The sequence below is a fragment of the Silurus aristotelis genome (genome assembly GCF_946808225.1).
Source record: "Silurus aristotelis genome assembly, chromosome: 2".
Lineage (NCBI taxonomy): Eukaryota > Metazoa > Chordata > Actinopteri > Siluriformes > Siluridae > Silurus > Silurus aristotelis.
The window spans coordinates 9,311,888-9,325,993 of NC_139575.1; the positions used below are offsets into that span (position 1 = coordinate 9,311,888).

General features: G+C 37.7%; 1 protein-coding gene across 2 annotated transcripts; it reads left to right on the forward strand.

Moving 5' to 3' along the window:
• The first annotated feature begins 550 nt into the window (after window positions 1–550).
• On the forward strand, window positions 551–13,457 carry mpl (MPL proto-oncogene, thrombopoietin receptor). 2 transcript variants are annotated; one of them, XM_083567296.1, is made up of 12 exons: window positions 551–798; window positions 1,612–1,735; window positions 2,100–2,278; window positions 2,352–2,506; window positions 3,087–3,240; window positions 10,055–10,160; window positions 10,258–10,421; window positions 11,517–11,659; window positions 11,806–11,965; window positions 12,051–12,132; window positions 12,246–12,333; window positions 12,587–13,457. In XM_083567296.1, exons 1-12 carry the CDS (start codon window positions 717–719, stop codon window positions 13,028–13,030), a joined length of 1,881 nt encoding a protein of 626 aa, XP_083423422.1. In that variant the 5' UTR covers window positions 551–716; the 3' UTR covers window positions 13,031–13,457. The 2 variants fall into 2 exon arrangements, with proteins under 2 accessions (XP_083423422.1, XP_083423423.1); XM_083567297.1 differs by having other exon boundaries at window positions 587–798; window positions 3,090–3,240.
• The last annotated feature ends 649 nt before the right edge of the window (window positions 13,458–14,106 follow it).

The following is a 14,106-nucleotide window of genomic DNA, read 5'->3' on the forward strand; positions in this document are numbered from 1 at the left end:
ATCTTCAGCCATATCTTCAGCTGTCTATAAAGGGCTTGAGGATTTCTGCCAAAATAGATAGGTATTTAAAGTTTTACATGGAAATTCAGAGTGATTTTTCAGTTTTTGGAACTTTTAATTAGCTATGCAACTGACATTTTTGACAGAAAAAATGTGTCAGTATAACCTGGGTATTTTAGTTTTCTTCTGCTAATAGAAATATTTTTCATTTGCATTGTCCCCTGATGATGTTCTAATGTAATATAATACAATTGCTGTTGGAACACTGCACAGTAACATGACCTATATTAAAGGGTGTACAACCAGGATTTCTTTTGTGTGTGTTTCTAAAGCATATCTGTTTAACACCTGCATTTTGTAAGTGAATAAAAGGTTTATTCAGATACAAAGACAGAATTTCATACTTTTAGAATAAAAATTCTTTTAAATGCATAATACTAACAATGAAAACTAAAAGTTCTAACATATTTTCCTACAAATCCAGTACATTTAACAACCAGAGATTGTATGACACTGAGTGTGTCTAAAATGTGTCTGAGTGACTTCCTTCTGTGCCGAAGCCTAACACATTAGACCAGCCCACCATATTCATTTTAGACCCAACACCCAACACAAATCCACTCATTAGCTGTGTTGCACAAATACACACATGCAACAAGACATTTAACTCATACGGTTCTGAATAGTCATGGGTTAAAAGAGATCCTTCACAGACAATGGATCTGCAGATCACCTGGTCAATATTGTTCTCCTGTCTAACTTTGCAGATGAATTGTGACCCTTATCTGTCAAAACAAGGTAGGGCGCTAGCTTGTTTTGTTTGTTGTCTCTTGCTTTGTTAATAGTATGATGACATTATCAAGTTACCAAATAGAAATTTTACAACTGTTATAAGATAGACTTGTGCACTTAAACACGTTTTTTGATGTTAATGTTTTTTATCTATTTGTAAGGGTGCCTACTTTTTCAGTAGTTACATAACAATTGCATTATTTTCTTACTTATTTATGAAGATTTAATTTATCATTGTTATCACATTATTATTTTTATTATTTATGTGTTATTTCACTTTGGTGACTGGTGACAAGGTGTTGGTTTTTAGTGCCAGTTGCAAGAGAAAATAACAGGTTTATCTATAGCAGCATTTACTGTAGATGCTGAACAAAATCTAACGCTAAAAAACACTTTTAAATCATGTTGCTATTGAAAACCAAAAACGTATAACCATAAGTATGATGATGCTATCTTTTAAAAGATGTTTATTAAGCATCTTCTAAAGAAGGCTCTAGTTTCAGACCATTGTAACAGCCATAGTAAAGTTTCCCACATTGGAAAAGTCTCCTGGAGAGTTTATAGCTGCTGTAATGAACATGCCATAAGCTGCTATACCAGGAGCTTGTTTTAAAGATGTTCTACAACATTTAGCTACAAAGAATAAGAAATGATCATATGCCATTATTTTATTATTACATCCCAAATGTAATCACTGGCAAAAAGCTGTGGTATAAGAGGAACAGACACTTTTAGGAAAATAATTCTTTAGATGCCAGTTGCACACCCTGTTCTGCTTTGTTCCTTATTATATTACACCAACATCATGTTTCTGTTCAGATCTGGCACTGCTGTCTGCTGAGCCATACCCAGCATGTTTCACGAGAAGCCTTGAAGACTTCACCTGCTTCTGGGAGGCACCTGTGGGAAAATCCTATGACTTCCTTTATAAAACAGATGAGGAGTGAGTATGCAATGGACTTATCTATCAAAACCCCATAATAAAAAGAAAAAAGAAAAAGAAAATATAAGGAATAAAAACCTTTGGAATTTAAATACAAATTCAAAAATCTGATATTACTTGAATAAAATTAGCTTGCATGGCAATAATGTCTAGTAGGACATGTAATGTGTACAAGGGTTATGACTAGGACTGAGAACTTTTGCCCTAATTAATATGTCGTTTTTGATTAACTGCCATAAATATTATTATCATTATTATTATCATTATTGACATTATCCTGTTTTTAATGTATTTATTTTTAATTAAGTTATGTCTAAATTGCTTTTTGTGTGTGGCTATGTCCTTACAAGTGATTCTTATTTAGTCACAATGCAGAGCGTGCCTGTAATTTAAGTCAGCAGGAGACGACAGAAGGAAAAATCCTTTATACCTGCTTCTTTCAACCTCTGGATGTCTTCCTGCTTGATTACACACACGTCAGAGTGGTGGATAAAGATACCAACACAACTGTCTACACGCGCAAGCTTAATGTGGAGGACAACTGTAAGAAAATTGTGCACACTATTCAGACTTGATGTAAATGAATGAGGTATTAATAAGCGATTCCTCTTTCCAGGCCTGTTTTATCCTCCATCAGATGTATCTCTTCACCCTACTGGAAAATCAGGGCAAATTCTGGTTAAGTGGACAGCACTTTCACAATTAATGAAAGATCATGAGCAGTATGAGTTACGTTACACTTCTAAAGCACTAGAAGAAACAGTTAAACTGGTGAGTTCTATTATTATTATTGTTTTTTGGACTGTGGTGAGACCTGCTATATTGTATGGTTTAGAGACAGTTACATTGACTAAAAGACAGGAGGTGGAGATGGAGGTAGCAGAGTTGAAGATGTTGAGATTTTCATCTTGAGTGACAAGGATGGACAAGATTAAAAACTTGTTTATTAGAGGAACAGCGCATGTAGGACGTTTTGGGGATAAGGTGAGAGAGGTGTGATTGAGATGGTTTGGACATGTGCAGAGGAGGTACATGGGGTATATTTGTAGGAGAATGCTGAGGTTTGAGCCGCCAGAGAGGAGGAAAAGAGAAAGACAAAGGAGGAGGTTCATAAATGTGGTGAGGGAAGACATGCAGGTAGTTGTTTTGAAAGAGGCAGATGTAGAGAAAAGAGTAGTATGGAGACAGATGATCTGCTGTGGCGACCCCTAGTAGGAGAAGCCGAAATAATAATAATAATAATAAGAAGAAGAAGAATTATTATTATTATTATTATTATTATTATTATTATTATTATTATTATTATTATTATTATTATTGTTGTTGTTGTTGTTATTATCTTTTTTTGTAGAAGAAAGTCTCCATATGTGAGCATGCGTTGCTCTCACTGGTCCCAGGACAGCCATGCACAGTGCAGATCAGGGTTAAGGCCAGTTTTAATGATGCTGGAGGCCACTGGAGTGACTGGTCATCTCCAGTTACAGCCCTGGTACCTCAAAATGCAGGTGAGAAAAGTGACAAAAATAAGATTTCAATAATCTGTAAATATTGCACAAACAATATATATATTTTTTTAAACATAAAATTGTGATGGGTTTTTCTCTGATTCTGTAGTTATATAAGTAATGAGCTAGGTAACACATCATCATATGCATTTACATGTATTTAATATTATATTAACAGTTTTATATTTCATTTGAGCCATTTAATTTTATTCTATATTTTTTTATTCTATTTAATTTTGTTGCATGTTTTGAAAAATACAACCCGATTCCAAAAAAGTTGGGACACTATAAAAATTGTGAATAAAAAAGGAATGCAATAATTTACAAATCTCATAAACTTATATTTTATTCACAATAGAATATAGATAACATATCAAAAGTTGAAAGTGAGACATTTTGAAATGTCATGTCAATAATTGGCTCATTTTGGATTTCATGAGAGCTACACATTCCAAAAAAGTTGGCACAGGTAGCAATAAGAGGCCGGAAAAGTTAAATGTACATATAAGGAACAGCTGGAGGACCAATTTGCAACTTATTAGGTCAATTGGCAACATGATTGGGTATAAAAAGAGCCTCTCAGAAGTCAAGATGGGAAGAGGATCACCAATTCCCCCAATGCTGCGGCAAAAAAATAGTGGCGCAATATCAGAAAGAAGTTTCTCAGAGAACAATTGCAAAGAGATTGAAGTTATCATCATCTACAGTGCATAATATCAGCCAAAGATTCAGAGAATCTGGAACAATCTTTGTGTGTAAGGGTCAAGGCCCGAAAACCATACTGAATGCCCGTGATCTTCGGGCCCTTAGACGGCACTGTATCACATACAGGAATGCCACTGTAATGGAAATCACAACATGATCTCAGGAATACTTCCAGAAAACATTGTTGGTGAACACCTGAAAATGGACAGTGGCAAAGTGCAAAACTGTTCTGTGGTCAGACGAATCAAAATTTTACGTTCTTTTTGGAAAACTGCTATGCCATGTCATCCGGACTAAAGATGATAAGGATAACCCAAGTTGTTATCAGCGCTCAGTTCAGAAGACTGCATCTCTGATGGTATGGGGTTGCATGAGTGCGTGTGGAATGGGCAGCTTACACATCTGGAAAGGCACCATCAAAGCTGAAAGGTATATCCAAGTTCAAGAACAACATATGCTTCCATCCAGACGTCGTCTCTTTTAGGGAAGACCTTGCATTTTTTACAACATCATGACTGCGTAGGAAGAAGGATCCGGGTACTGAAATGGCCAGCCCACAGATCTTTCACCCATAGAAAACATTTGCTGCATCATAAAGAGGAAGATGCGACATAAAAGACCTAAAACAGTCAAACAACTAAAAGTCTGTATTAGACAAGAATGGGACAACATTCCTATTCCTAAACTTGAGCAACTTGTCTCCTTAGTCCCCAGACGTTTGCAGACTGTTTTAAAAAGAAGAGGGGATGCCACACAGTGGTAAACATGGCCTTGTCATTGTCAACTTTTTTAAGATGTGTTGATGCCTTGAAAATAACTTTTTTTTTTTCCTTAAAATTATACATTTTCCCAGTTTAAACATTTGATATGTCGTCTATGTTGTATTCTGAATAAAATATTGAAATTTAAAACTTCCACATCATTGCATTCTGTTTTTATTCAATTTGTACAGTGTCCCAACTTTTTTGGAATCGAGTTTGTACATTAACTGAACAAATATTTGTCTTAACAATATATTCTTTGCTCTGAAACGTGTATTATAATATGTACAGTGAGGAAAATAAGTATTTGAACACCCTGCTATTTTGCAAGTTCTCCCACTTAGAAATCATGGAGGGGTCTGAAATTGTCATCGTAGGTGCATGTCCACTGTGAGAGACATAATCTAAAAAAAAAATCCAAAAATCACAATGTATGATTTTTAAACTATTTATTTGTATGATACAGCTGCAAATAAGTATTTGAACACCTGTCTATCAGCTAGAATTCTGACCCTCAAAGACCTGTTAGTCTGCCTTTAAAATGTCCACCTCCACTACATTTATTATCCTAAATTAGATGCACCTGTTTGAGGTCGTTAGCTGCATAAAGACACCTGTCCACCCCATACAATCAGTAAGAATCCAACTACTAACATGGCCAAGACCAAAGAGCTGTCCAAAGACACTAGAGACAAAATTGTACACCTCCACAAGGCTGGAAAGGGCTACGGGGAAATAAATAGCTAAAAAATCATACATTGTGATTTCTGAATTATTTTTTTTTTAGATTATGTCTCTCACAGTGGACATGCACCTACGATGACAATTTCAGACCCCTCCATGATTTCTAAGTGGGAGAACTTGCAAAATAGCAGGGTGTTCAAATACTTATTTTCCTCACTGTATATAATTGATCATAAAATTATATCAGATTTTTCAATTCAAGAAAAAAGTTTTAAAAAGTAGACATTTACAAATGGCAAATCATAACAATTATTTAGCAGGGGAAAAAACTTTAAATTTAAATTTTATAAATATCATGTAAAATCTTTGTCAAGAAATGCTAGATTATATATCTTATAAAAGAGGTTCTCGAATTGTGCAACAAAAAATTGGTCCTCTATCATCTCGAGCACAAATAAGCAAAATTAGGGAGGTGGAGAGGAAAGGCATATTCTTTCTACCCTATTAGTAACCTGTGTGAGTGGGTTTCAGAGAGCTGCATTTAAAAGGGGTGGATAGAATTTTTCCACAGTGTATTTTAATACTCCTTAATACATGTTACATTATACAGTATTTTCAAAAGATGGGGCTGGCTGGGTCCACATGTCTTGGAGGAGACCTTCTTGAATGGTAGCTGATGGGTGGGTGGGAACTAAGTAAAAAAAAAGGAGAAAATTGGTGACAAAATGCAAAAAAGAGTTCCCCTTTGGGATTTCGAGCTGCATCAACAATGCTTTGGAAATGCTTCCACATTGTCACATATGTAATCAGTTCAATTAAATTGCGGCATCACCGGCGGGGTGACGTCATGACCAGGAAGCTATGAAAGCACATGGAGTGGAGCCGGCACTAGCTTCTGTTTGTTTAGAAAGTGCATGTGTTCAATGGTAAGTGGTAAATGTCTGAAAAAATAAGCATGAAGAGTCACTCTTTTCGCCTGAGTGTAGCTTGTTTGGGAGCGGAGCATGCTGGGTCAGTTCTCGAGGTAGTCGACTGCATAGATTGTGCTCGCATGTCTATGGAATGCTCCGCCGACACACCGAGGTGTCCAGGTCTTGAACTAAGCCTCACTTGGCCCGCCTCTTTGGTCCTAAGGTTTCCCTAAATTCCAACATTGTTGGACTAAAGAAATGCAGTTAAAAGACCTCAGCACTGCCCACCAAGCCCCTTCGTACTAACTCGGCACTGGTGGGCAAGGCTTAAGCCTCAGCAGGCTGTCTGCACACCATGGCTGTGATTTGATCCTACCAAGCAGACCTGCTTTGAGAGCTGGATGTGGGAGACATCCCGGGTGGTCAGGAAGTTCGAGAGCTTCATCGTGCTACAGACCTGGTTCTCAGGGCAACAAAAGAGACCACTAGGGCCATTGGCTGGTCTATGTCTGCCCTGGTGTTGATTGAAAGCCACCTATGGCTCACCCTGTCAGACCTTTCCGACAGGGATAGGGCTGTACTGCTGAACGCCTATCTGGTGTTGACTGGCCTGTTTGGCGACACTGTCAATACAGTTGATGACAAATTTCAGGAGCTTCCTCCCGCATCGCTCTCGTGGGTCTGCTCCAGGGCGTAGCTCCGGCTCTAGGCCCACCCTGGTGGGGCCCGAACAGGCTCTGGTCATGGAAGAAGAAGTAAATACTCTCATGAGGTAGGAGGCCATCGAGGTGGACCCTCTTTCAGACAGAAAATCAGGGTTCTGCAGCCGGTACTTCTGTGGTTTCCTATATCAACCACTAGGGCTGTGCAATATGGAAAAAAATAATCATATTGTGATTTTCTGAATGAATATTGCGATTGCGATTTTCTTTGGAATTTTGGCAATTGTTTTTGCTATTTCAAACTTTATTTAAACAAGCTTTTTCTAAATGTATTCAGTGCACAAGCAGTGCATAACAAAACATTTCACAATAAAATAACATAGTATTAATAGTTTAATAAACAAAACTGTAGTAAAATTTTCTTTAAAACAGACAACATAAAATAAAATAAGATTAACTAAACTAAATTTCAGTCATAATAAATAAACTTCAAAACTGTTTTTAAATAACATACTGTACAGTAGTACTAACTGCTTGATAAACAAAACTGTAATAAATTGTCTTAAAAACAGACAACATGAAATAAATTAAGATTAACTAACCTCAACTCCAGTCATAACAATAAATAAAAACTAACAGAAATCAAAACCAAAAAACAGATTGCTCTCTTAAAGGTTTTTTGCAAGAAAAACCAGCATGTCCACCATATCTGTGGTCGTGGCGTAGTATTTCACCTGCTCGTAACGCGTGCCTTACATTTCTAATACATTTTGGGAATAGCAAATCGTGTGAAATGAGTGCGATATGGCAGCTGGTATCTTTTGTCGAGTGTTTGTATTAGTCTTCGGAAGCTGTCTTTACTGAAGATGTGCGCAGGCATCATATCTTCGCATATATAATGGGTGACCGCGTCGGTAATTTCTTTGTGCCGTTTTGATCCTTTCTCATAAGGCATGGCACTTGCAAATGCTTGAACAATAGATACTTGTTCAATCTGTTCGGGCTGGCTTTGATGTGTGCTTTTGTTTGTTTCGATGGACTTTGTCAACATGCATTGATCATGCAGTTTTTATGGCACTGTTTTAAGTGTTGGAACAGATTTGTAGTATTGCTCCGTTTCATTGGAATAATCATTTCACAAGTTTTGCCTTGCTCATAATCATTTCACATTACCTTGCTCTGTGACACATCCTCTCTCCTGAATCCAAAATACTCCCAAACGACTAACGTTAAATTTCTCTTTGGCACCAAATAATTTTTATTTTGACCTGCATCCATATTTGATGTTTTTTCCTCCCGCTCGCCGATTCGGTTCTTCCGCTCAGCTTCGTCGTGCGCTGCATGAGCTCTGATTGGTTAATGTCTTTAAAAACATGCGCACAAGAAAGTATTATGAATAAAATTATATATAAATTAATAGATAAAATCGCAGCCTAATGCGGTTTAGAAATCGCATGTGCTTAAATCGCGATTTTTTTTTTATTGCACAGCCCTATCAACCACCAGGGAGGTCTGCGATCTTGCCTCCTGTACAAGCTGGCATGTCAGATCCTTCTGTGGGTCCAGGGGAAGCTGCTCTCCTTGAGGGCAGCATATATCCTGGGTTAATTAAACAAGAGAGCAACTGCCCTCTCGAGGCAAGGACAGGGGCCCTGGGAATGGCAACTCCACCCAGATGTTGTGTAGAAGATTTGGGAGAGATTTTACAGAGCGCGAGCAGACCTGTTTGCAACTCAAGAGTCATCGCACTGTCCCCTCTGGCTCTGTCTTACTCCCCCAGCTCCTCTAGGGCTGTACACCATGGTACAGGCGTGGCCAAGGCCGCATCTGTATGCCTTTCCCCCTGTCGTGCTGCTCCCACGAGTTCTGGAGACTGACAGTTTTTGAAACAGGTAACCCTTTTTTTGAACACCCGTCCTGGGAGATTTCTTTCAAGAGGGATCTTTTCTCCCTCCACGAGGGGGTCGAACACCGCAAGATAGCTTTTCATGGCATAGTGTGAACAGCATCACTGCTCAGTTGGCCCCGTGCTGGAATTTCTTCAAGACTATTTTGCCAGGCAGTCCCTGGGTAAGAACCTGTTGATGACACGTTTCCACCACAGTATCCTCACAGTCTTCTTACACTCCTCACAGTCAAGACTGTGTTCTCCTGGCCATCTCCTCTCTCAAGAGAGTAGGGGATCTTCAGGCCCCATTGTTGCCCCCTCATTCCTGGAATTTACTTGGGGTATGTTACCAAGGTACCCTTGGCTGTCCCATTACCTGTTATGCTCCAGGCATTCTTTCCTCCTCCCTTTCAGGCCCCAGACCAGGAGAAGCTTAACTGACTGTGTGTCCACAGAACAGAACTGAGGAGGAAGTCGGAGCAGCTGTTCGTCTGCTATGGTCCTCTGAGGAGGACCTGCGAACAAGCAGACCCTTAGCAAGTGAATTATGGATGCTACAGTATCTCATGCTCTTTTGAGTCATCTAGTCTCCCCGCTCCTTTCGGGGTCAAAGCTTTCTCTATTCTCCATGTGGCAGCCTCTAACGCTTTGTCCTCTGGAGTTTCCTTCCAAGACATCTGCAACTCTGCAGGTTGGTCCACCTTGCTGACCGTTGTCAGGTTTTATAGCCTTAACCTTAGTGCCACTTCTAGCCCCTCTGTCCTTCGACCTAGCTATGCTCTTCCACACTAGACAGGGACAGGTCATCATGGCGGTATTGAATGCTTGTTTTCAAACCATTGTTGATGCAGCTTGAGTTCCTGAAGGGGAATGCCTCCAGGTTACGTGTGTAACCATGGTTCTCCAAGCCCCACTACCTGCATCCATGCAGCACTTCCTTACCTTTCAGAAGCTAGCGCTCGCTCCACTCCGTGTTCTTTATAGCTTCCTGGTCGTGACTTCACCCGCCGACTTTACATTGGACGGACTGATTGCACAAGTGATTCAGAGCGTGGACAACGTGGAAGCATTCCCAAAGTGTTGTTTATGCAGTGTCTTACACACGTAACCTGAAGACGTTCTCACAATGTGACATTCCTTCAGTGCAGCACATTATATACATGTGGCTTTCAAAAGCAATTTTTTTTTTGGTTTTTGTTGTAGCTGACATTGAATTTACATGCCACACTTCTGATTTGCACCAAGTCTGGTGTCAGTGGAACAAAGAGTGTTATAAGTATATGAGTCTACATTATCGACAAACTAACAGGTAACATTCTTTTTACTCCCTGCAATTACTGATTAGACTGCAGTTTCTGTTATTCAATACAAAATACATCTCCGGTTTAACTAATGATTTATTTCAGAAATTCTTGGGGGAACTGGAAGAGCTGTGACCAGAGTAATGTCTCTGCAGGTCAATGTATTATCTATGGAGATGAATGGACCATGTTTCAGCTTTACTTAACAGCTCCACATGGGCTTCTTAACCGAACTTTTTATATGGACGAGTTTTGGATGAACAGCAGCAGTAAGCCATTTTGTCACACACATTTTGTCACACACATTTTGTAACTTAATTAATTCATTTCTTTCAGGCGTCAGACCAAGTACAGAATGTATTTATTACTAATTATGGAAAGAACTCATCTTTTATCGTTTTAAGAGGCACAATGTATGTTCTTTCTGTTTATATGCAACAAACTAGGTATAACAATTTAATTTGAACAAACAAATATATAAATGTACAAATGTTTATTTTTTAAGCTTTATTTTTAATAAAAAATCCTCTCTTAGCAAGAATAACAGCTTTACACACTCTTGGCATTTGTTTCTCCTAACATTCAGCTGAAATACTTTGCAATGCATCTTGTGGAACTTGCCAAAGGTGTTCTTTGCTAGTTGGATATTTCTTTTTAACCTTGCGATGCAGTTCATCACAAAGCAGTTCACTGCAACTGACTGTTTGCTCTATAAATAACTCTTTTAAAGCTTGTGCATTTGTCTTGTTGTATGGTGAGGTTGTTTATTTAGCCGAATTGCATGGTGCTGAAGAAGTATGGAATGGTAGCCATGTTGGTCTAGTATTTCTTTTTTATCCGGAATAAGTCTCCAACCGTCACTGCTCCAAAAGAATACCAAACCATTGAGCTTTCACTTTCATGTTTGACTATGTGGGTGAGGCAGTCTGCTAACATATTCACTCCTGTTGTCCATCTTAAAGAAGTTCTTCTGTTAGATCCAAACTTTTGAAAGTCTCTGTATTGAAAAACAATGTTACACTTTTTAATGTGTAGTTATGTTTAATGATGTGGAACATAAACTGATAAATTCCCATTATCAATTACATTTTATCCACTATAAACAAGCAGCCTTCATAAGCAGTTTTCCTAAGCCACTATGCTGCTAAAAAAACACAATGGACATCTATTAATTTATCAGTGTTTTACTAAAGCTGTATATAAATGTAAGCCAAACACTTAAAATCTATTAGTCCTGGCACTAAAAAGGTGTGGCATAGAAGATGCTTAAGAAAATTACTGACTTAAACACTTTTTATTCTTATTATTATGTATTTCAATATGCTTAATTTGTTTGTGGTTTGCAATATCACTTCCATGATTAGTCAAAACAGTACCTCCAGAAGGGTTAATGGAGGAGATCATCGGAGAAAGGCTTTGTCTGAAATGGAGCTCTCCTTTTCCTAAAATATCTGAGCATTTAATGTATCAGGTTCGGTACCAGGTAAAAGGAGAGAATGATTGGAAGGTAAGGAAAACACACAAGCACACACAATTGAATAAAATTATTGAGGTGCTTAATAACAATGGAATGAGTAAGAAATATGATTAGAGAGATAAAACAATTTCAAAGGTAATCTCTGGTTGCAAACACAACGTATTTTTCTGTGCCAGGTTTTTACAGTGCAAACCCCTAGTACCAGGATCTGTCTGGATGTGCAAGCAAGTGGCCAGTACACCATCCAAGTAAAAGCCAAACCCAGTGGATTGTTCTACAGTGGGGACTGGAGTGATTGGTCTAAACCGCTCACAAAACAGTTGACTTTAAATTTAGGTACTCAAGCATTCTTATACACAATCCAAGTAATACACGAATTTGAATTAACGCAATGTTCATCTGTATGTCTATGCCAATACAGGGTTGCTGTTTATCGCATGTATACCTTTTGCCATGCTCATCATTTCTGTTGTATTGCTAACCTCCTTCTCCAGATATGCCAGGTCAGTTTAAACAACATATAAACACTATACAAAATGTAAAAAAAAATTGCAAACATGTTTAGTGTTTGATTTGTGTTGTTTGCAATCTTTTTTCATTTTCAATCGTTCTTTAGTAAGCTGAAGCAGGTTCTCTGGCCACCAGTCCCAAACCTGAATGATGTGCTAGAAAGTTTCTTGAAAGATATCAACAGACAAGACTGGGTAAATGACATCATAGCATATTAATGATATACTATTCTGCAAGCTAACTGTCCAATGTGGTACGAAAGTGAATCATTTAGAGTATTTTTGAATTTTTTTGATAGCACACTATGTTGCAAATAACCAGTGAATTCAATAATTATTGCATCAATGCTTTTATTTGCTTTAAATGTCGTATGAAACCAATGTTATTGGTGTTACTAATTGCATTTACTATAATTATTAATACTGTGCTAATTTATTAATAATATAGGAGCCCAACATCAGCATCAAGCAGTGTGATGATGACACCCCTGCATCTGTGGTGGAGATCATGTCTGAAAAAGATACTCAAACCATAAAGAAACCATCTAAAGGCTCATATTTCCCACAATACCAGTTGGCTGTGGATAGTAACAAGGAGTGTGCGATGCAGGGGCTAGAAATGACCAGAGAATATGTAATCTTGAAGTCCAGCCCTGCTCATGACATCTTATGCCTGGCTGGGAATGATTATGTTTATGGAGTGAATGTTGCATCGAATCAGGTTAAGGAAACAGTCTGCGGTTATACTTCGCTCTGTTCAGACAATTTTCCAGCTTCCACCACCAACATTCTCAACCAATCCTATTTGCAGGCTGAGGTTGGGAGTGAGCTCCACAACATTATTGGCCGTTACACCAACCTGGAAAATGTAGCTACAGTTAAAGAAGAGTGAAAAGGAAGAGCAGTTTTATCGTTCAATGAACACAATGCATTAAAAGCAGAGAGAAAAGTATTTTGAGATTTATCCGACATGCAAGGTTTAACCCAGTCAGGTTCAAAAGCGTTTAAGTAAGATTAAAATAGGACAAGACACCGAGCCGTTGCATCTCTGAGAGTCGTGTAAATACAATTTGCTGCTTCTTATCTGGACTAGACGCTGTATACTATGCAACAAAATATCTGGACAATATTCTCAATCTGCAAGACATGCCAATTGTAACATTTTTAAAAAATAAAAACAACCCTCTGCCACAGTGTTTCAACATACCCAAGTTTTTGTAAGTTCTGGAGTTTGAAGAAACCACTAGTGGTAATACCCTCTTAATTCTCACGTTCACAACCTATTTTTACAAGACAGAACATAGGCTGAAATAAACATACATTTAAATGTAACAAAAAATATACCTCAGTGTAAAAGAAGATAAAATCGAAAAGCTTTTCTGATTCAAATATTGCTGAATGAACTCATCCTTTTTTTTTTTTTATTAACATTTTTTCTTTTATGGAAAGAATTCACAGTGAAAGAGTTCAGTGTTGCATTACAACTATTCCATTTATTCATGTGCAATCACCAAACAAGCTTCAGAAACACGATATGAGTTTTATACATTATATACAGTATATCAAAAGAGTTTGCTGATGTATTATGTATTTAGCAGTGAGATGCGTGTTATTTTTTAAATTAGATTTATATCTTTTTTTTATATCTATTTCCATTTACAATATTTTTTTTAATAAAACTTTCGTACTTGTATTAAAATTGAAACATTGTAAAATAAACATATTGGATGATTTACAGTACTCAGTAAAGGAGATAACCATACAAATGTTGTCTTTTTGGAGTGTATGTGCAAAATTAAGAACGGGGATCAACATTAAGGTGGGAATATTTGGGGCACCACAGAATATAAACAATATTGCATTTCTGCTGTATTTCTGTTGTAGGCATACCAATATTGTTTATCCAATCATGAGCATTTTTGCCGTTTAAAAGTTGTTTTGTGTTTGCCATTAAGTACTTTAGTTTAA

Coding starts and splice junctions, on each gene's coding strand:
- mpl (XM_083567296.1), top strand. CDS start 717: ATGGATCTGCAGATCACCTGGTCAATATTGTTCTCCTGTCTAACTTTG. Junction 10,161..10,257: donor CATTATCGACAAACTAACAG/GTAACATTCTTT, acceptor GATTTATTTCAG/AAATTCTTGGGGGAACTGGA. Junction 12,133..12,245: donor TCCTTCTCCAGATATGCCAG/GTCAGTTTAAAC, acceptor ATCGTTCTTTAG/TAAGCTGAAGCAGGTTCTCT.